This window comes from Pseudorca crassidens, chromosome 4, assembly GCF_039906515.1.
Source record: "Pseudorca crassidens isolate mPseCra1 chromosome 4, mPseCra1.hap1, whole genome shotgun sequence".
Taxonomy (NCBI): domain Eukaryota; kingdom Metazoa; phylum Chordata; class Mammalia; order Artiodactyla; family Delphinidae; genus Pseudorca; species Pseudorca crassidens.
The window spans coordinates 130,434,610-130,457,225 of NC_090299.1; the positions used below are offsets into that span (position 1 = coordinate 130,434,610).

Consider the following 22,616-nt stretch of genomic DNA (forward strand, 5'->3'; position numbering starts at 1 on the left):
CGTGTCCATGCTGAATATTTCCCCTCCCGCTAGGCTCAGGATAGGAAGGTTCTCAGTGGCGCGCGAGGGTGAGACGTGGGCTTCGGGTGATGGGGCGCAGAGGTTAGGGAGTATTGACTTTCTGGAGACTCCTGGCACTAGCTGAGTCATCTTGGGAGTCTTTGACCACTGGGGTTTGAGAAGGACTGGTCTAAGATTGAGGGTCCAGGTTTGCTCCCCTGTTTTTTTCCCTAATACTCGGGGGTTGACATGTGCCCCATTGGAATTAGGGTGTGATTTTAAGTGGGACTGAGGACATGAAATGGCTGTTCTTGATTTCAGAGGTAGGAGAATCAGATGGTATCAGTTGTGTCCTTCCCACTCTTTAGGGAGCTGCATCTCTTCAGTATATTTTCCCTAGTGGCTTTGGGTTTTCATTTCCCACTGTTGTGGAACTATTAGACAAAGTGTAGAAATAGTATTCATATTGCCTATAATAATTTTAATTCATATAAAAATGTTAGGGTTATGTCATAGACTACTAGACTCTATTCATGAATTTTTTTGTCTCCTTCTTTGACCAAAGTTATTGAAATGACAGCAGTCTTATCTGTAGTTAGTATCTAGCCTGGTGCATTTTTTTCTTCTTTTCACCTTTCATCCTCCCTTGGTAGTGTCATTAAAAAGCAGGAAGATGGTCGTGGTGTGTCTTTGAACGTTGTCCTTTACTTAGAACAGAAAATTAGAGTGCTTTTGAGGCCTAAACTAGTAACCTTCCCTTTCCTTTGAAAGAGAATTCTTATGAAAGTATTGGAATATGGCGTAAAGAAAATATACAGTGCTTACATTTATGCCTTCCTGTATCACTTGGAAGTGAGTTATATTTTTCTTTTCTTTCCACCCTATTTTAAGTTTGTCTTCTTGACTCTGAAACGTAGCCTAATGCTCCAGGGGCTTCTGTTTCCTAAACATTTATTAATCAGGCAGCTAAAAGTTCTGTAATCTCACAGTGTAGCTAAACTGGTCCAATATTTGAATTGCTCAAAGCGTTGATTTATATTATTTTAGGTACTCAGTACATTTTGTCTTTTTTTTTTTTTTTTTCATGACAAGAATGTTTTATTTGACAGGAAACCTGATCGTGAGAGAGCTGAGGATTTTGATGCCACGACTCGAGAATCTAACTATTTCGGCCTCTCTCCGGAAGAGCGCAGAGAGAAGCAAGCTATAGAAGAATCTCGTTTACTCTATGAGATTCAGAACAGGGATGAACAGGCTTTCCCAGCCCTTTCCGTATGTATATAAAAGGGGATTTTAAAAGTTATCCTTCAGAAGTCTTTCTTAATATAGTTTTTGTATTAAGCCATAGTTTTAAATGGTAGACTAATAGTTTTTAAACTGGAAGATACCTTGGTGATTATGCAGCTATCCCTCCTTTTCATCTTCATGAGTAAGGTGAGGTCTAAAGATATTTCTAGTTGGTGGCAGAGTTGAGGCAAGTAATAAATTGGTTATCTCACTTTAAGTTTAGTATTTTCTTTTTTTAAAAAATTTATTTTATTTTTGGCTGCGTTGGGTCTTTGTTGCTGCACGTGGACTTTCTCTAGTTGCGGCAAGCAGGGGCTACTCTTCGTTGCACTAGCCCGTTGCACGGGCTTCTCATTGCATGGCTTCTCGTTGCAGAGCACAGGCTCTAGGCACGCAGGCTTCAGTAGTTGTGGCTCGTGAGCTTAGTTGCTCTGCGGCACGTAGCAATCTTCCTGGCCCAGGGCTTGAACCCTTGTCCCCTGCATTGGCAGGTGGATTCTTAACCACTGCGCCACCAGGGAAGCCCTAGTATTTTCTTTTGAACCAAAACTCGTTTGTTTTTGCTAGCCAAAGCCAGTAACTTTCCCTAAGCAGTAGAGGTTCATGATTCAGTTAACGAGATATATCTGTAAAACCGGAAAACTCTTTTCAGTGTCCCTTATTAAACATACCAGGACAAGATTAACCAATACATATAAATAAGAGCTGTCGTTCAGAGTGGTCGCTGTTGGAGGTGGCAGTACGTGCAGCTCTGCGGCTTTGCCCTTGCTCCCTGTGTCAGACGCTGGGCTGTGATGGGTGCTTCTCTGATGAGACAAGTGTTCCCTACCTTTAAGTTTCTGACTTCTTTTGGGGGAGTCAGAAGGGAAAACAGCTCTCATGTAGCGTGAAGTAAATGCTGTGAGAGGAGGGGTCATTGGCAGCACAAGGCAAGGGTTAGCTACTTGAGTTTGGGGGCACTGGGCGCCCTGTGCCTATGGTCTGAAATATCGGTAAGTGACGCCAAATGACCTGTGATGGAGAGTGGTGATTGGAACACTTTCTTTTTTTTTTTTTCTTTTTTTTTTTTGCGGTACACGGGTGTCTCACCGCCGCGGCCTTTCCCATCGCGGAGCACAGGCTCCGGACGTGCAGGCCCAGCGGCCACGGCTCACGGGCCCAGCCGCTCCGCGGCATGTGGAATCCTCCCAGACCGGGGCACGAACCCGTGTCCCCTGCATTGGCAGGCGGACTCCCAACCACCGCGCCACCAGGGAAGCTCTGGAACACTTTCTTAACAGTGGGTTAAACAAAATGGAATGTTACAGGATGCTACCCAATATATATATCAGATACATATATTGGCATGTGTGTGTATGTGTGTGTGTGTATATATATATATATATATATATGTATAAAATATATATAGGTATATATATTTATACCACTATAAGACATTAAACCCACACACACTCAATTTTTTGTACTCTGGCCTCCATGGGATCCTTCAGAGGTATGAGATGCTCAGTTGAAAACAGCTGACCTGGAACAGTATATATATAGTTCAGTCTGGCACAGGGGCTGGAGTTTAGGAATTACTGGACGAAGTGCCCAAATTCACATGTGAGTTAGGCATGGTCTTTAGTCTCAGTATATTTATCTCTGTGATATATTATTTTTCCATAATATTTAGAAAATAAAAAACTACAAATCATTTAAGCTTCTACTCACAGCTTTTTGTCCTTTTTTCAGTTAGTGAATGGGGAGAAACAACTACTGTAATGTGGGAATAGATTGTGAAATTTTTTGATGTTAAAATGGAGTCTTCATAGTCATTGTCTTTAAATAGGCATTTGATCCTGTCTTGGACTTGATAGCGACTCAGGTTTGTCTTGTAGAAAAACGCCTGTCACAGAGGGCTGAGGTTGTCTTCTCAGCCGTGTGCAGCAGTTACTCACAGATGCTAGAAGAGGAGAGACCTTCAGTGGTGACTTAGCTGAGAAGCCAGACTTATTCCAGTCCCCGTGTTTCACCAGTTAGAAGTTGGAGCTCACGTGGAGCTTGGGTGATTTGTTGACAGTCAGTAGCGTGTCAGTGGTAAGCGTCCTAGTGCGCTGTATCTGCCCGTTTGCACTTGGGTGTTTTTCCCCCACCAAGGGCTGTGGCTGAGCTATGGCTGCTTTTGAAGGCTTTGTGCAGAGAATGGAAGTGTAAGTTGCAAAGTGAAGGTTTGGGCAGGGTGGCTTCCTGAAACATGGGCATACGAAGAAGTCTTCATACTAATTTAGGCCAAGCGTCTGATTGCCTTATTAGTAAGCCGATTACTATAGAGTATATAATATGAACCCTAGGTCCTATTTTTTTGTAGTTTGGGAAGTATAAAGATAGGGCTATGAATTTTTTTTTTTTTTTTTGGCGGTACGCGGGCCTCTCACTGTTGTGGCCTCTCCCGTTGCGGAGCACAGGCTCCGGACGCGCAGGCTCAGCGGCCATGGCTCACAGGACCAGCCGCTCCGCGACATGTGGGATCTTCCCGGACCGGGGTACAAACCCATGTCCCCTGCATCGGCAGGCGGACTCTGAACCACTGCACCACCAGGGAAGCCCGGGGCTATGAATTTTGAGAGTTTTAGTTAGATGTATGAAGAGTAAGGTTAATTAGAAGATTTTGTTCATATATTTGTGAGTAAATCTTTAACCCAAAGTGTTGGGTTTTGTTTATTTTAAGAGCTCATCAGTCAGCCAGTCAGCTTCTCAGAGTAGCAACCCAGGCGTCCAGAGAAAATCATCACATGGAAGCGATAGAAAAGGAAGCAGGCGGAGAATGGACACTGAAGAAAGAAAAGATAAAGGTATGTTATTTCATCATTTGAAAGCAGATGCGAGAGATCTGTTTCTGGCTTAAAGTCAGACATGGGGAAAAGAACTTTCTTTTTAAATGATTAAGCAATGTACTGTCACGTCTCACTGTTGTAGAGAAGCATTGACTCAAGCTAAATAAAGCACATTGTGTTATTCTGAAAACTATCATCCACTGACTAAACATGGTTCAAAAGGTACTTTTGGCTTTCTCTGTCTTCATGTTTTACTGCTGTGTCTTCACACCTAACTAGTGAACGATGCCGTCTTTTTTATTCTGATCTGTTATAGACTCTGTCCATGGACATATTCCCTTGGATAAAAAGCCGGAGCCAGGCACACTGGAGGTAAATGTTTTAAATACTAATTGCGTCTCTTTCGTTTTCCTTAACGTTGTGATAGTGTAGAAGGAGATGGAGATGACTTCATCATTTTATAACAAAGTGTTAGGGAAGTGGAAAAGCAGAAGAAAATTGAGAAAAAATTACAGTGCTTGAGGTGAATTCACTCACACATTGTAACCGTTTCTTCAAGGATACCTTATGATGACCTATCTGAATCGGTGGAACATAGCTTAGCTTTACTTTCCATTACTCTATAGCAGATTGAGATTTTTATGGGAAAAGTGCTGTTTTGAAACCATGCTCCCAATAAAAACTGCCCGGTAGTCTGATGTGATGAAGATATGGAGGCAAAATCCCCCACCTGTTGGAGCCCAGGTACAATGGAAAAGAGTAGCTGGTCGTCAGAGGGTGCAGGCAGGTGCGGGTAGGGTGAGCTGTAAAGGCGGCCATGGTTACCCCAGAATGTGGGTCTCTGAAATGCAAAAGTATGCTTTTTTTTTTTTTTTTTTTTTTTGGTGCTTCCAAAGAATATTAGCAATGATAAATGTTCAAGAATTACATCACCGTCAAAGAAATTAGAGTGCCCACCTCCTACAGAACAAGTAAGTACATTGTAGCGTTTGACATTGAATGCTCCATTCCCTGGGTTTCTTAACTCTTACTGTCATCATTAAAAAACAGAAAATACAGGAAATGGGAGAATTTACTCTATCTAGTATCATAATTTGGAATACAATTATGATTTTTCTCTCATTCTGTTCTTGGTTAGTCTAGAATGTTCTCAAGTTTTAATGGGATGTTATTTTTATAATCGCCATTGTCTGGACATAGAAGCCACTCTTCTGAATTGATTTTGAATAAGTTTGTATCTGGCACCTTGTGTTGCCTTTGTGGTGAGTTGGCTTGCAAATGAGATTTTTGAAGGGAAATTATGAATTTCTGTTTTACTTCAAAACTTTAGAGTTAGACAACTCTGCACGCTTAACAGTTATTTCATAGAAGGGAGGCAATGGAATGATTGAAGAGATTAGAAAAATACACATCTAAAGTGCAGTACCACTGATTTACAGATTTAATGATGAAGGAACCTGAGTTCTAGCAGATTATTTTGGTTCTTGATCTAATACAGGAGGAGAGAAGGTTCTTATCCTTTGCCTTTCAGTTAACATCCTTCATGTCAGGTAGAAAGCGTACAGTTTTATGCTAAGTCTTTGTGTGAGGAGGTTCTAATCTCATGAATTTCAGGGTGATTTCAATGATTTTGCTTTCTTGCCTTAAAAGCCTTGTGTTCAAGTTGCTTTGTAGTTTGTTTCTAACCCTGCCAGTGACTTCTGTGACTTTTGGTGGGCAGTCACTGGTTAGGATCACATTTGTTAGTATGGAATTTTTAGCTACTGTGTTTTTTTCTTTCATTTCTAAGACCAGAGAAAGACCATTTATGTAGAAACCACAGGTGTGTAAAAGGCAGGCAACTCAAGGTACCTGTGGTGGTTGAATTAGTGTTAAGCAAAATGAACTCTTGTCTTTTTCCACCCCCTCTCCTTGAAGAAGCCAGCAGAACATGTATGTCTGTCCAGTCCAGCTCCCCTTCTGGTGTCCCCAGAGGTACATCTAACTCCTGCCGTGCCTTCTTTACCAGCCACTGTGCCAGCCTGGCCAAGTGAACCTACAACTTTTGGACCAACAGGTTAGATAAAAATTTAAAAAGTTCAGTGAATCAACCAGCAAAAGCCTTCCGAGTCTTGAAATTCTTGAGTGTGAGCTTGACCTCCGAGCAGGATTAGGTGTGTGGAGCCTCCCGGAGCACTGCCCTGCTTCCAGCTTTGTGTGGTGCTCATTTGAGGTACGCCCTCACAGCCTCGGCAGCAGGTGTGTGAGCTCCGGTTGCCCGGTGCTGGCAGCACAGTTTTCACCCCTGTGGGCCAGCTCTCTGCCAGGCTCCGTGTCTTGTTCATAAGAGCTGTTATTAGAAGATACTGACTCAAAGCGTGTTTTCTGGGCGCTTATTTCCTCCTTTGTGTCCAGGAGCGTGTTTGGTTGACATTAGTACTTCTTTAGATTGCTTAAACACGCACCGTTTTACTAGCTATACAATTTTATAGCACTCTTCACCTTTTAGCTTAATGTAAACTTACATTTGTAGAGAATTATTTTTACCTCTTTATAGCTTTTGATTTCTTTCCCTTTCTTTTGTAGGTGTCCCTGCTCAAATTCCTGTTTTGTCAGTGACACAGACTCTGACCACTGGACCTGATTCTGCTGTGTCCCAGGCTCATTTAACACCCTCTCCAGTTCCTGTGTCAATACAGGCCGTTAACCAGCCCTTGATGCCTTTGCCTCAGACACTGAGCCTTTACCAAGACCCACTCTATCCTGGGTTTCCTTGTAACGAAAAGGGAGATCGAGCCATTGCACCACCTTATTCACTGTGTCACACTGGGGAGGACCTGCCTAAAGGTGAGCTCCTTCTCCGAATTCAAGTTGATTTTATTTATCAAGTACTGGTACAGGTTCAGTGAGAAATGTAAGTAGAGGACAGAGGTCGTGTTGCTGAATAAGCCAAAGGACTTGCTTGGGGAGGACAGCAGAGGTTCAGCTGTTAGTCACTCATCACTCCTGTTTCAGCTTCTGTTTGATTGGTGTTTTTATATGTTTAGTAATATATAAACTATTATTTATAGCAGCCGCCCCTCCCCTTACTCCCCTGCCCCTGTCATTTTTTCAAAAACAGTCTGGGGCTTCCCTGGTGGCGCAGTGGTTGAGAGTCCGCCTGCCGATGCAGGGGACACGGGTTCGTGCCCCGGTCTGGGAAGATCCCACATGCTGCGGAGCGGCTGGGCCCGTGAGCCATGGCCGCTGAGCCTGTGCGTCCGGAGCCTGTGCTCCGCAACGGGAGAGGCCACAGTAGTGAGAGGCCCGTGTACCGCCAAAAAAACAGTCTGAAACCATTTTGAATTAAATCTTAATAGTGTTACTAACCAGATAACTAAACAGTACTGAGTTTTCACATCAGTGGTTTGGTGTTTGGAACTACTCATATTACTTCATCCATGAAAAAAATGTAGAGGAGAATGAATAGAAAACATAATAGCTGTCATTATAGTACTACCTGCAATAGTATATATTTTTTAAGGAATTCTTTTTAAATTCGTGATTTTTTTTTTTAAAGTTTAGTTTGCAAATTTCCTATTTGAAAAACTGAAGGAGTAATGTAGTGACTCTCTGTGCTCTTTACTTGGATTTTTGTGGATAATTTTCTTTTATTAGTCAGTGGTTTGATGTTTGTGTCTGTGGGTAACCGGCTAATGTCAAATGAATACCTGAGCTAGTATTATCCTACTAATCTTGTTAATGATTTAGGTTTATGTTGATTTTTACTCTTACTCCCAACTTTTTTATTTCATAATATTTTAAACCCCACAGAGAAGTTGAAAAGGAAATGCAGTGAGCACCTGAGTTTTCTTTGCACAGATTTAAGTTTAGTCATAAAAATCTCAATTTAAGCCATTTTGGGGCACGGCTGTTAGACTAGATAAAGCATGTTGAATCTGGAATTACCCTGCAGTAACAGAGTCTGGTTTTGGTTATATTACAATTTTTAATATATGTTTTATATCACAGGCTAGAGAAAAACAATTCAAGTAGGCAAAATTGTCCTTAGAACTATATATCCTTTGAGGGTAATGAACAAAAGCTTTTTGTGAATGTATCATTTTAGTGAGTGATGATGTTACTTATTTTCAGATAAGAACATTCTTCGATTCTTCTTCAATCTTGGTGTAAAGGTATTTACATTTTATCATTTTGAAGTTATTTTAAGTTAATACTGTTTTAAATTATTACCATTTAAATAATCTTAACTCTTATCCTATTGGTCAATAACCTAAGGTTTACTAAATCTCATTAATTTAAGAAGTAACATTTTCAGTACCATATAGTTTGTTTTTGGTGGTGATTGCGGCTCCAGTATTTGCTTGCTTTTTCTTTTAATTGGCAGTGGTTTAACCCTGTGAGTATATTCGGGAAACAGCCTAGTGGAAGTGCTCCTGTGAGGAATTAGGTGAAAGGGCTGGGTTTGAAATTCTGCTCCTGCACTTCTTATCTGTATGGCCCTGGGCAAGTCATTGAGGGTGTCTGAGCCTGGCTGTCTTCATTTATGGAACGGGGAGGATGCTCTTCTTCTGTCTGCCTCAGTTGCTTGAAAGGCTGATAGGAGGCCACCCGTGGAAGGTGGAGCTCACTAGCAGAGCAGAGCTCCCTGTGGGAGGTGATCAGCCTGGAGATGGCTTTTCTTAGAAAGGGCTGGAGAACTCTGTTCTCGTCAGTGCGGTGTTGTCTGCTGTCTTGGATTCGTTTCTGTGGCTTCTAGACTGTTAATACATGAAATGAGGTGCCCTACTGTGTGTGGCCTATGGACCAGTTCATAAAAGGAGACTTGATTAATTTCTCCATCTGCTGCATTCATGCGTAGTTTATATTTATCTAGTTAATGTTGGCTGTAGAATTAGCCAGTTGTCTGGTAAATTTTTCTTCGTGTTTTGGTGTTTAGCTGAACCTCTTGCAGGGGAAGGATTTGGAGTACTTATTTTCGGTATTTATCCTTATCTGACTAGAGGGCTGACTTTAATCCTTGCTGTTGGATTGCTCTGGGACCTCCTCTGACTGTGGAGTCCAAATGTTGGGGGTCACCTCCTTCTGTACCAGCGTTTTCATGGTAGAACACGTCTAGACTAGGTAACTAGTTGGCACGGGGTCACACACTGAGTTAGTGGTAGAGCCAGAACATGAATGAATGCAGGTCAAGCTAAACAGCCAGTGGTCGAGAGACCGGAAGTTGGAGGCTCAAGTGCTTGATTGATGGTGGTGGTCTCTGAGATCTGTATCACCCCAGATTACTTCTGTGCAGTTACATCTAAAGGATGGAGTTAATGATCATGATAATCTGTAGGTGGGTTCATTACTCTGTCTCCTTTCAGACCTCTGTAGCGGGACTTGGAGTTGGTTTCAGGGTAGGAGCAAGGAATGGAGTCTCATAGCCGTGACTCAATTTTGTAATTCCTTTGCATGTTGTGTATCAGAGTGATCTAGTATTTGGACTGCAGTTTATGGTCTTTGCAGGCATGAGAAACTTGACTTGAGCCCACTCTGAACTTCTCCCCACCCCCCGTATTGTTTATCTTACTGGTTTTCTTTGTCTTTTGTAGGCATATAGTTGCCCTATGTGGGCCCCGCATTCTTACCTGTACCCTCTGCACCAGGCCTACCTGGCAGCCTGCAGGATGTACCCAAAGGTCCCTGTCCCCGTGTACCCTCAAAACCCTTGGTTCCAAGAAGCTCCGTCTGCTCAGAATGAAAGTGACTGTGCCTGTCCGGACGCGCACTTCCCCGTGCAGCCTGAGGCCAGTGTTAACGGTCAGATGCCACAGGCAGAGATTGGACCGCCGACGTTTTCTTCAACCCTGGTTATCCCTCCGTCTCAGGTGTCTGAAAGTCACGGACAGTTGTCTTATCAGGCCGACCTGGAATCTGAAAACTCTGGGCAGCTTCTTCACGCTGAATATGAAGAGTCGCTGAGCGGCAAGAACATGTTCCCGCAGCCATCTTTTGGACCGAACCCATTCTTAGGCCCGGTTCCCATCGCACCTCCTTTCTTTCCTCATGTTTGGTATGGGTACCCTTTTCAGGGATTCATAGAAAATCCAGTAATGAGGCAGAATATTGTTCTGCCCTCTGATGAGAAAGGAGAATTGGATCTGCCCCTGGAAAATCTGGATCTTTCTAAAGAATGTGCTTCAGTTTCAGCAGCAGACGAGTTTCCCGAGGCTGGAGGTGAAGACACCCATCCTCTCCCTGAAGCCAGTGTGAGCGAGCACGGAGGCCAGGTGGAGCAGTCATCCCAGACACCTAAGTCAGAGCTGGCGCTGGCTCCCGTCCCTCCTGTAGCAGAGGGAAAGGCTCGTCTTCCCACTCCGGTCCTAAACAGAGAGAGAGAAGCTGTGCCTGTTGAACCTGAGCCTAAAAGGACCATTCCGAGTCTGAAAGAAAAACCAGAAAAAGTGAAAGACCCTAAGACTGCTGCCGACGCGGTCAGTGGGGCCAGCTCTGTGGACAACAGGGTGCCGAGACCAAAAGAAGAGAGCTCAGAGGATGAAAGCGAGGTGTCTGATATCCTGAGAAGTGGTCGATCCAAGCAGTTCTATAATCAGACTTACGGAGGCAGGAAGTACAAAAGTGATTGGGGCTATTCTGGTAGGGGGGGCTACCCTCATGTGAGAGGGGAGGAGTCCTGGAAAGGGCAGCCAAGCAGGAGCCGAGATGAAGGTTATCAGTACCATCGGAATGCCAGAGGACGGCCCTACAGGGGGGATAGGAGGAGGTCAGGGCTGGGAGACGGCCATCGCGGACAGCACACTTGATGGTGTTGCTGCGGCATTTTAGAGCAGAAGCCCTTTCTTAGGTGGAATGTTTCTGAAGTCTCTGAAAAAAATAACATTAAAATAAAAACCCAAATTGGAACTCTCTCCTCCCCTCCCCCTTTACCCTCACTCATTCTGGACAAGAGATTTTGGATATGCGTTTAAGGGGGCAGGTGAATTCCTGGTGTTGCCATTTTCCTTCGTTCAAAATCTGTCTATTTATCGGGTGACTGCCCCCATAAAAAGTAAGAAATAAGTTTGTTAAAGTATTTTTTATAAACAGCTTAATATAAAACATTATAGATTTAGTGTTTGATTTTTTTCCTTATATAAGTTTAATTTTCAAATGTTGGAAACGTGTGCTTTATAGTGTTTACTAAAGTGACAAAATACATCATTTGACACACTATAGATTCCAAAACATAACATTGCACCAAATAGAAATGTATATTTTATTATGCAATGCCTTAGTCATAAACTGGGCTCAAACAATTCTTAGCCTAAAACACTGTTGTCTTTTGAAATGCTTCCAACCCAAAGGCCTTTCATCTCAATATCTGTCAAACTTGAATAATGTCTTCTCTTTAATATTACACATAAGGCAGCCTATTAACCTGTGTCTTAGAAATGTTGTATATAGTTCTTTTAATATTCATAGGGTATATTTTTGAATTTTGGTGAGTATTTGTTGAACTTGAGATTGCATACAAGAATAGATGTTTAAGAAATAATAGGAAATCTAATGAAATGGCTGTTTCCACCAAGAATTCTTAGCACTGGTGTAAATATCATGGTGCCTACTCGAAAGAAATGTAGATGCTATGCATTTTGAAAATAATCTGCATCTGTTAAAACTGCAGAAGTTTTTTAATGCCACTTTAACACTAATGCACTGACAGATTTAAATATTTTGTGAGAAGAAATGTTAAAAATTTTTAGCTTGACAGGTTTCTATAGAGTTACTGTGTTTCATTTTTCCCTTTGCACCACACTCAGTTATGTGTACCACTTTACATTTGCATGTTCAATTTGTCACGGCTGGAACTATTGTACAAAAAAGGATGATTGTGACTTTGAGTTCTTCTAGAGGATGCTGCTAGACAGTGGATTTGTTTGCATTTAATAGCTTGTCACCCCTTCGGTAACATGTCTCTGATTCTGCTTCCTTCCAGTCTCTTGCAGTATTCACTAGACTTTCCCTTTGCATGTTGCACTCTTTTCCCATTTGGAGATTTGATTCTCTGAATTAACACAGTATTCATTCATCTGTGTTACTATGTAAAAATAACTGTAGCTTATATTTCTTATTTGTACATACCAATGTGAAGTTCTACCCTTTTTTATGTTCTGCTTTGATCAGGAAGTTTTGAGTGCTATGCAAATAATGTAGTAATTTCTCTTTGCATGCCATGTGTAATATACCTAGCCAAAAGTAGATTTTTTTTTTTTTTTAAAGCAATTACTTTAAAAGCAAATACAATTCACTTGAATTTGACAAACTGAAGCAGATGAGTTTTCTGGGTTCTCTGATAACCTACGGGAATGTTTGGATGCCAGCTAGGCTCAGTGAATCTCCACTGTACTGTAATAATGGTTATTTACCTCTGTGTTGTTTTAATTACCTAATGTCTTTGTAACTGCTGATTTGAGTAGTGATTAGTGTGTAGATGTTTTGTAACATAGGATTTTAGAGAGCACTTTGAAAGATAACATTTTATTATGATGGTGCTAGGTAAAAATTTGTAAAGACTGGGATGGTTGTGTGGAAAAGAAAAAAATTCTTGAGAGAACCTGTTGAAAGGAATTTCTGTTGTCACCTTCTAAGCTAGAACAACTGGGGAAGGTACTGCTTAAGCAATTTTTTTCTTAGTTAACATCAGCAGTTGTTACGGAATGAGAAGATGAGAGGGTCCTCCACTTTCAGCTCATGCTTGTATATGTAGGATTAGCTTACCTGATAATTTTAATGAAAATTACATTAGATATAATGACCAGATTTTAAAGTTCAATGTAAGTTTGATCTCAGGAGTCCAAAAGAAATCGCTATTTCCTGTCTCCTTTGTTTTATTGACTGGGATTTGATCGTCCCAGTTTCTTCTCGAAATGTTTAAAAATTGGATAGGAAAGAATACTGTTTATTTCTTCATTGTCGCTCTGTCTTACCTCAGTTGAGTAACAGAATACTCTGTAGTTCCTGAAGGAAATGCCGATTTGCTTCCTGTTTCCCATACTTACCTCCAGGACATGATGGAAACAGTGCTGAAAGAGAACTTTAGCAGTTGGTACTTTACTCAGTGACCTCTGGAATAAGAATAAAAGAACTGACTTTGGATTATTAGTTTTAAAATTATCTGTCTTTACGTGAAGGTCAGTTTTGTTTTTTTTCCTTTAGGCTTGTTATCAATATGTTAGTCCAGGGGTTTTGCCTTATGCTGAGGTCACACTAGGGCCAAGCAAGCTTTTGTCCTCCTTCGTTTTAACTGAGTCGTATGGTATGTTGACATGAGATAAAATGTTTCAGAGAAAAGCAGAAGCTTAGAAGTGAGAATCATTTGTATTTTGAGTTGGAAATTATGGAACTTACTCTATTATGATACACATTTTGAAGAACAAATGTTTAGAATGACCAAAGCTCACCTGTTCTTTTCATTTTAGTTGCTTTTGCTAAACTTGATTCCAGCCCCTTTCCTTTTAGCATTGTGTATATTTCTCTTCATTTCCTCTCAGATAAATCTTCAATTCTTGCTCCACATACCTGTTGGTGGCAGGATGCTAGCATCTGTGTGGTCCTCATCCTGTTTCCTGGTAACCTGTATGTTCATTTTCATGGCTGACCTAAGCTCAGACCCTGCCTTGGCCTGGCAGGAGTAGGTTTTCCCTACTGATACTTTATCGTATTTGATGCAGACTGTATATATTCTTGCAGTGTGTTTCCTTTGTGACTCAAGGTTGAATAATGCCTGTGAACTGCAAACTTGCTTATGATTGACTTGGTGCAATAAAGTTCCTTTCTAACCATTTCTGGTTTAGAAAACATTCAGCCATCCTAGAAACTAGCAATATTTATTTATGCCTCATTTATTTTACCTTAGTCTTTCACTTATGGGTACTAAGCAAGGTCCATTTTAGTGTAGCTGAAGAGACTACATATTTGCATATTTGGCTACACTATTTCTGTTTACTGTATTTTGCTTCCTATTTAATGTCTAAATGCTATTGTGTTGTTTCCAATCTTAATGGCTCAGTTCCAGTGTATCAATTTCAAAGAACTAAGGTTTTGCTACTAGTGGCAGCCACTTACTCTCCCACTAATTGGGATTTCCCACTAATTTAGGTTTTTTCCTCCCCTGAAATACAAATTTTAGAAAAATCCTACAAGAGGGATGGGTGCATGTCTTAATGCTGGGAAACAGCGACTTTGGGGTTGAATTTACTTGAATGGATTAAAAATTGCATTGTTACAGAGCTAGAAAAAAATTTATGTATGAAAAATGATAATAGCCTTACACTGAGTACAAATAATACTTAAAGCATGTGAAGATGTGATCATTTGTGATGTTACTTGTAAAAAAAAAGTATATATACATCTTTTGAAGTGTTGAAAGGAAAATAGTACTTTATATTCTTTATCATATCACTTTTTGTAAGTGTTGAATATATTCCTGTTTATTTTTCTATGTTCTGTTTTGTAGCCTTAAGAAGTGTTTCAAACATATCTGAATGTATAAAATAAGAGTAAATGCCCTACATGGTGTGATGCTGCATTATATATAAAACTGTGTGCATATATTAAATTTTGTCCCTTGATTCTGCTTGTGATTCTTTGGCTCTAGGGCTTTAACTGGGTAATATAGCATATAAACGTTAAGAGGAGTTTAAGTAAACTCCTAAAATTAAGAGTTGTTTGCCATGGTTTTTACCCAGTCAGAAAATCTAGTGTGTGTGCAATTAAACACCACCCGGGGTTTATCATCTGTGAGGTAAGTGCTGTTCTTTTCCCTACGGTACATGTATAATAAAACGGGGGTCACGCAACTAGTAAGTGGTAGAATTTGAATTTGAACCTAGCTGAGTGGTTTGAGAGCTAGTCCTGTCATTTTTCTCAGCAGTCAATAAATGAAATGGGGATGTGTAGAATAATAATAATTTATAAATGACTCCGTTTTTTTAAGTTAAATAAAACACTGAAAGTTTTATTTGAAAACGGAGGTAGCAAGTATACTTAAATACTTTGAAAATCCAAGTTTCTTAAGGCTGTATTTTTTCGTTAAATCAAGTCGCCTAAGAATATTGCTAGTCAATACTCATTTAACCTACTCTGGACTTTCTCCGAGTGGCTTTCTCAGGAAGCAGAGCCTAAAACAAAGGCTTCATTCAGCACAGGGTTTGAGAGACAGGTGACTTAGGTGCAGGGGCAGCAAGCTGGGAAGGGGTATCCCAAGTCCTATAGGCCAGTTTGGGGCTGCCTGAGAAGGTGAGTGAACTATCACAGAACCTTGGATCAGAGGGAGAAAGGAAGGAGGAAAAGGGGGAAGCATTTCTCTGTTAGCTGTGTTGAGTGCCAGCACCTCTTCCCACGGAGTTGATAGGGAAGAAAGCAAGCAAGATGTCTGCTGATGCTGGCTGAAGCCCTTGCAGAACTGGCCACTCGATGTGGATGGATAAGGTGAGACCGGCTGAGCAGTGGGCCACAAGAAGTGTCCCATGCCGGGTTTCTTTAAAAGTTTTCAGAGAAAAGCAGAATGGTCTGCTTTTCATTTTGAGTATATTTGTTTTACTTTCACTTGTTGACTCAAGTGCAGGTCTAGGGAATGATATGAGGATGTAAATAAACTGCAAAAGAGAAAGTAAACACAACTTCCCTTCACGGACCACAATTTATAAGCTTTTCCAAAAGTGAATCATGCACTCCTCAGAATAGTGAAGCTACAGTTGTTGGTATGAACATCAAGAGTTTTCTAGATCCTCCGAGTTCAAAAAATTCTGTAAGCTAGTTTCATTTTTAAAAAATAAATTTATTTATCTTTGGCTACGTTGGGTGTTGGTTGCTGTGCGCAGGCTTTCTCTAGTTTGCGGTGAGCAGGGTCTACTCTGCGTTGCGGTGCACGGGCTTCTCATTGCGGTGGCGGCCCTTGTGGAGCACGGGCTCTAGGAGTGCAGGCTCAGTAGTTGTGGCGCATGGGCTTATTAGTTGCTCCGCAGCACGTGGGATCTTCCTGGACCAGGGCTCCAATCCGTGTTCCCTGCATTGGCAGGTGGATTCTTAACTACTGTGCCACCAGGCAAGTCCACTAGTTTCTTTTAAATGAAAACCTTGGTTTTGGATTAAACGCCTTTGGGTAGAGTAAGAAACAAAGTAATGCTATGCCTATCTAGGGATGTGCCTGTTACTGTGTAACTTAGTTCCTTGCAATTTTCTATGATATGTTCAGAAATCAGGAGCCAAAAATGGAGACCAGAAACCAGAGGGCACAGACATGAAGCGACACTAATGCTCTGCTCCACGAGAAGGGACAGATGGTCATGGTTGCCAGTCTCATTAGCTGAAAACTTGTAGATACAGGAGACAGACTTGGGCACATGCAGGGTTGGGAGCTGGAACTATCCACTACAATCTGCCTGTATTACCCTTTCCTCTCACTAAGCTCTTCAGTGCGCATGCTGACTTGTCTCTGACCTGTGTTCTGGTTCACATGATTTTACCATTTTTGTCATTACAGGTGCTCCTTTCCCTGGGAGCTGCCTCCTTCATGTAGCTCCCACCCAGAACTATTTCTCTTCTGAACCACGTGGTGCTCACAATACACCAGGCACTGGGGTTGAGGGCTTGACATATGTGTATCTAAATGAATGAGTGAAATTACAGAACCAACTAAGTATCCATTCTTTCTACAGAAACAAAGAACCTCTATGTAGATTCATTCCTTCGATACAGTAGGCAAACAAATGCCAGACACCAAACTGCACATTGAATCTGTAAGCAAGAGAGAAAGCACTGGACGACTTCAAGATGCTATGGTGTAAAATCAGGTTAACTTAAATTAATTACATACATACACTTTTTGTAAAGACTGCTGCACACTAGGTTGACTATAAACAATTTATATGTACAAAATTTAAATTCAAAAGGTAATGGCTGTATAATATATGTCTCCTTTATTCCCTGTTCTTAACCATCAAGTTATCCTTCCCAAAAGCATTAACTTTCTTGAGTATCCTTTTGTGTATTTTAGTATTTTGTATATTTTCATATAAACAGTGGTGTATTATAATAAATTATGTTGCACCATGCTTTTTTGCTTAGAGATTTTTTCTAATCAGGATATACTGAGCAGTTTCATTCTTTTCAAAAGCTAACATCTGCATTCATGTATTTGAGTTGGTAACAGATTTTATAAAAAAAAACCTTTTCCTTGTGTTAACAATTTTAAGTCCTTTTCTACTGCTATACAAAATTTTAAGTAACATGTAAATCTGTTTTAAAATTTTCATTTACATGCAAAATAATACAATTGATACATATTTTATCAGCAGTAAGTAGAAAGAACTGTGCTCTTATAATACAAATATTTTAAGGACATAATACAGAATCAGTAAATAAAAACAGCGTTTGTCTTATTTTATTCGATACATTTGAAATAATGATTCACAAATTTAACCTATCTTTAAAAATAGGCAATACTTATTTTAGTATAATCCCATTTATGTACAAAACAAACCCTTTACATATTCACAGTTAAGTGCACAGAAAAAAGCATGAAAGGATATATATTATTAAACATAAACACTGGTAACATTTGGGAGGGTAAAATAAAGGGAAATCATAACTCTATTCCATGTATTTCTGTAATATTTGAAAATTTCACAACAGACATGTATTTATGGATTACTCAGATAAAGCAATATTTTTAAAAGGCCTAATGGGGCTTAGTTAAACCATACTTTCTATCCACTGTTTGCATATTAATTAAAGCTTCTATTGTTTCAAGAAGCTCTAAAAGTTTGTTCAATAATTTCTAATTTTCCTAAACTCTTTTCCTCACTTGTAGTATAAGTTAGTTCCAGCTCAGCGCATTAGGCAGAAGTATAATTGAAAGTGGTTTTACACTACAGGTATCCCACTGTTCAAGAAATTTGGATAAGTCTTTAGAACTCCAGCTACACACCATCCAAAACTAAGAAAAAAAAGTCAAATAGATAATATCCTTTATATCCAAACCTGGAAATGAATATATTTGGTACCAAGGGATACTCTGTATTGCTATCTGGGGACCGCGTTGCGTTAATGTTGCCTTTAGGTTAAGTGGCTCACAGTCCTTGGCTGCCCATCAGAAATCTCTGGAAGTTTAAAAATACACAGATGCTTAGGGACCAACTCTAAAGATTTTGAACCTGTACTGTATTTTTAAAGGAAACAAATATTCTTTAAAATGCTTTTTCCAAAATCTTGATCAGTGATTACATAAAGGTATGTTTATAGAATGACATTACCTTGAGAATAATTACAGAATATAGAATCTTATGAAATGCTACATCTAATTCAGAGTAAAGTTAGGATTTATTATTTTGGGGGGGGGGGTGTTGAAATGATTTTTTTTGCTAAAGATATTCAAAAGCACCAAAAACATTGTCAACAATGCTTAAGTCGGTAATAGTCTTTTCCCAGCAGTGGTGTTCTGTGGCAGATAATCTTCCTTTGAAAGTCTAAACACATTGACAATTTAATGCAAAGACTGAAAACAAATATATATATAATCCTGATGTTTATTTATCAAATTTCATCAGTGGCATCATCGACCGTCTTTTAAAATAAGGGCAGTTTCATTATAGTGGCATACCTGGCAAACCATGTAAGTACAGAAACCTTTTTCAAGATTTTTAAAAGGGGGCAACACTGCTCAGCATTTGGTACCTGTACACCTACTGAATATCTTCCCATACATCATGAAAACTTGGAGGTAATTTGTATAGCCTGAAATGTCTTCATTTTAGAATGTTACGCACAAAAAGGGCCTTATCATCAAGAACAGAAAAGTGGCATTTGCCGTATTCAGACTACAATTTAAAACACAACTGGCTTTATGTTACAGTAAGTAAATTATACTTCAATCTCCAGAGCATGTGGGACATAAAACCTGATCTAAGTTTTATATGACAAAAATCCCAGTAAATGTTTCTTTTAATAAATGGCTTATCGATATTCTCAGATTCACTCTAATCATCCAAGAAAAAGTAGTTTCCACTCTTCTTTTGTTCTACATCCTAAAAAATAAAATAGAGAAGCAATAAAAATCAACACCATTCTCCTATATGTAAGGGTAGGGTAGACTTTCACCTGCAGAATTACTTAGCAGTGTTTCTAAGTGTCTATACAACCTCCTCTGCACTCACTGGCTGCTTCTGGATATGCCTGGTTCCACTACTTAAAGGCAAGGTTACTATCTCTGCTACCCATCCCTACTGCCTGGACAACCTTCCTGCTGCACACCTCACACTAAATTCCATTACATAAAATACTTAAACATATAAAATTTTGTTATATAAAATACTGTTTCCAGAAAAACTATTAAATTCCATTTTCATCATTTTAACTTTAAGCTTCTGGTAAAAAGGTAACACTGTCAGTTTGAGAACTGCCTATTACACAAAAAGTATATAAAAATAATTTTTCCCAGCACAGTTTACAGACTGGCCAGTAATGATCCAACTACCTACTTGCCTAGCTGCTTGCTCCCTTATTAGGACTGAGGTATGTCTGTCTAGGATGAGTGGATATACAGAAAATGATAAGTGTACCTGGGGACTGATCTAAGTCTCTACCCAAGAAAACTACAACACAAAGTGTTTGTAATGCTTCAGAAGAAATTCTTATGAAAATTAAGCTGTGCATAGTAAGTGTTCTAACATTTAGTTCCTCTCTTCTGCTTAATATGCTTTTCAAAACTGAGAAAACTCTTCAAATTTAATTTAAAACTTGCCATTTCATTATCCTGGCCAGAGAGTAAACATTTATAAACAAAATATACAGTGAAGGCTAAAGGCACCCAGATATTATGTTAGATGCTTAAGAATACATGATGTGCACCATGTCTCTGCCTTCTAAGAGGACACATTTTAGTAGCGAAGCTAGAGGAGTACAAATATGAAAGGACAGTATGTGTAACATACTTCTAAAGCTTCTAAGTATTAAGGACAATGGCTAGAGGGCCATGAAATGTAAGCAGCATTTTAAAGAAGCACTGCAGGGATACCAGAAACACAGAAATGCTTTTTTAGCATTCATTTTTCTTTTTTTGAGAGATGAAGAAATGACTTGTCTTCTAAAAAACACACATTTCACAGACTGTATCAAGTGTAGGGTGCAAAATTATTTTACATACTACAAAGAAAAAACAACCACTGACAAAATGTTTTTTCATTGTTTAGGATTTAATGCTCATTGAAGAAGTCTGTTTAGACTCTTAAAATATGCATTTTAATCATGTGTTGCTCTTCTGCGTGCACAAAAATAAAATGTGTAAGAAATATTGATTAAGGTATTTGTAAAAACTTGTTTCAAGTGTAATCTCTTTGAAGACATTAAATGGCAAACTCAACAGAAGCAGTACAACAGTGGGTGCAACTCAAACAGACAATGCAGCAATGGCAGCTACATCACAACTGCTGCCTGTCAGACTGAAGTATGTCATCAGATACTAAAATGTGAAAAACATGAATCTTAGAATTAATGAAATGACTTAAGATTTTAATGACACAACCTTCAATTTAAAACATGCTTTTCAGTTATTTACACCAAGAAGTTATCTGTGATTTAAGGTAATTTTTCTACATACCTTAATTGAATTGAGTTTGTTTATTCTTGGCCTATAGTTGTTTGGATCTCTTCTGAATGTAATTTCAAGCTGAGACAAAAATTTATTCATGCCAGCCAAAAGTGTTTGAGGACTAGGGGAAAAATAAAATCTATCAGTTGTGATTGAATTTTACCCCCCCAGTTTAATTACTTTTTTAGGATGAAGAGTATTACGAATCACTGTTCCCTCTAATTCCCCAATCATAAGTCATCTGGATAACAGTACAGTCACAGTACATTATAAAGTCTATATTCAGAAATGTCTTTGCTTGGACTATGTAGTTTGTTTGGCTATATTTTTATGCAAAACAAACACAGTTTAAAGTGCTTCTGATCTGGAAAGAAAGTCAGCGAGAAGTACTGCTTTAGAAAAATAATTTAAGAATTTCAAATCTAAGATATTTAGGGGAGAAGAGAATTTAACAGAAAAGGTAATATTTATGTTAGAAATTAGGCACAAAGCAATATGTACAACATAATGGTGTTTAGTAGTAACACCTTTTAAAATTTCTATACTTTATTCATCTTTTCTCACCCAAACTAGTTCTTAAATCATGTTAAGTCATATCATACATGTGGAATTTTAAGCATTTTGTAAATACAAAGGGAGGATCACTATTTGAGTAGCTTTATATAGTCTAAAAAATTTCCCTAACTCTCAAAGAAGTTATGTTATTTTCAGTAATTGATACATAAATTTTAAATAGAAAAAAAAAAAAAGAATTCTAAGAAGTTTAGTACTTCTATTCCTTGGATGAATTATTCAAATAGCAAATCCATTCCTCCCTAAACCAGCAAACATCATGTTGGTATCACATGAACTTGCTGTTTTTACAGGTCAAATGGCTGAATATCAGGAATTTCATACAGTTCAACCTAATAAGGTTTCAGCACTAAAAGTGTAAAAAATTTCTCATAAAAAAAATTTCCCATAAACTAGTGTGAAAGTTCTTTATATTACAAGTACTCTCAATCAAGCCAATAAGGAAAAATGAGAGAAAAAGGGGACGGAGGAGGTAAAATCATTCATTTTTAACTCTGCTGTACATTAATACCAGATATGTGGGGTGTAGTGAGCTTTACCACTAGCGGTGTAAATGGGGCAAATCATGCATCCAAATAATGAAACAGACAAAACTGAACCTGAAAGAAAAGGTGAGGGGCCCAAAGCTCCACATACTTATTCCCCTGGGTCAGGAGTTTACCATAGTCTAAAAAACGCTATTCTACCCAGGGCCATCCAGTACCGAATATGAATAATCTTGGGAGTTACAAAATCATTTCTAGAATTTCTGGTTATCTCTTTCCTTATTAAAAATGAAAACAGTATGACTAATGTCTATATGTTGACTGGAAATTTTAAAATAATTTTCTGGGGAGATTCAAGATGGCAGAGAGTAGGTGGACGTGGAGTTGATCTCTCTCCACGGATGCATCAGGAATACATCCATAGATGCAACAATTCTCACAGAACACCAGCCAAAAACTAGCAGAAGACCTTGGACACCGGAAAGGAGTATAAAGATCCCTGCATAACCGGGTAGGATGGAAAAAAAGAAGGGAGAAGGAGAAGAGGAAGCCGGATGGGACTGCATCCTGGGGCGGGGGAACTGAAGCAGAGGAGAGATTCCCGAATTTGGGGAAACCTCTATGACGGGGAAATTGATTGGGACAGAAGGGAAGCATCTGAGGCTGCTGGAAGAGGGTGAAGCTGCTGATCCGTAGCAGACAGGACAGAGTAAGAAATACACACATGGCCCATACAGTGGCCCTACGTGACCCAGACTGGGACGTGTGTTCACAGGTGTGCAAGGGGGCTGGGAGCTGGTGTGTGGGGACTGGAAAACAGGCCCAGAGCAAGAAGTGCTGTTGGCTGTG

The 22,616-nt window shown here is 39.5% G+C and overlaps 2 protein-coding genes across 5 annotated transcripts in view; one reads left to right on the forward strand and one right to left on the reverse strand.

Moving 5' to 3' along the window:
• The window catches only part of OTUD4 (OTU deubiquitinase 4), a 91,617-nt gene extending 76,925 nt beyond the window's left edge, over window positions 1-14,692 (forward strand). For 3 of the 4 annotated variants that reach the window (XM_067736767.1, XM_067736764.1, XM_067736765.1), the window contains exons 14-21: window positions 1,110-1,272; window positions 3,995-4,118; window positions 4,417-4,472; window positions 4,997-5,071; window positions 6,018-6,156; window positions 6,666-6,926; window positions 8,214-8,254; window positions 9,674-14,692. In XM_067736767.1, the coding sequence (XP_067592868.1) occupies window positions 1,110-1,272; window positions 3,995-4,118; window positions 4,417-4,472; window positions 4,997-5,071; window positions 6,018-6,156; window positions 6,666-6,926; window positions 8,214-8,254; window positions 9,674-10,885 (2,071 nt within the window). In that variant the 3' untranslated portion in view covers window positions 10,886-14,692. The remainder of the gene's footprint in view (window positions 1-1,109; window positions 1,273-3,994; window positions 4,119-4,416; window positions 4,473-4,996; window positions 5,072-6,017; window positions 6,157-6,665; window positions 6,927-8,213; window positions 8,255-9,673) is intronic. The other variant, XM_067736766.1, reaches the window with a different exon arrangement.
• Window positions 14,693-15,879: 1,187 nt separating this feature from the next.
• The window catches only part of ABCE1 (ATP binding cassette subfamily E member 1), a 37,975-nt gene continuing 31,238 nt past the window's right edge, over window positions 15,880-22,616 (reverse strand). Inside the window, exons 17-18 of the mRNA XM_067736768.1 lie at window positions 20,719-20,830; window positions 15,880-19,147 (exon numbers count right to left, since the gene is read on the reverse strand). Coding sequence (XP_067592869.1) covers window positions 19,100-19,147; window positions 20,719-20,830 — 160 coding nt within the window. The 3' untranslated portion in view covers window positions 15,880-19,099. The remainder of the gene's footprint in view (window positions 19,148-20,718; window positions 20,831-22,616) is intronic.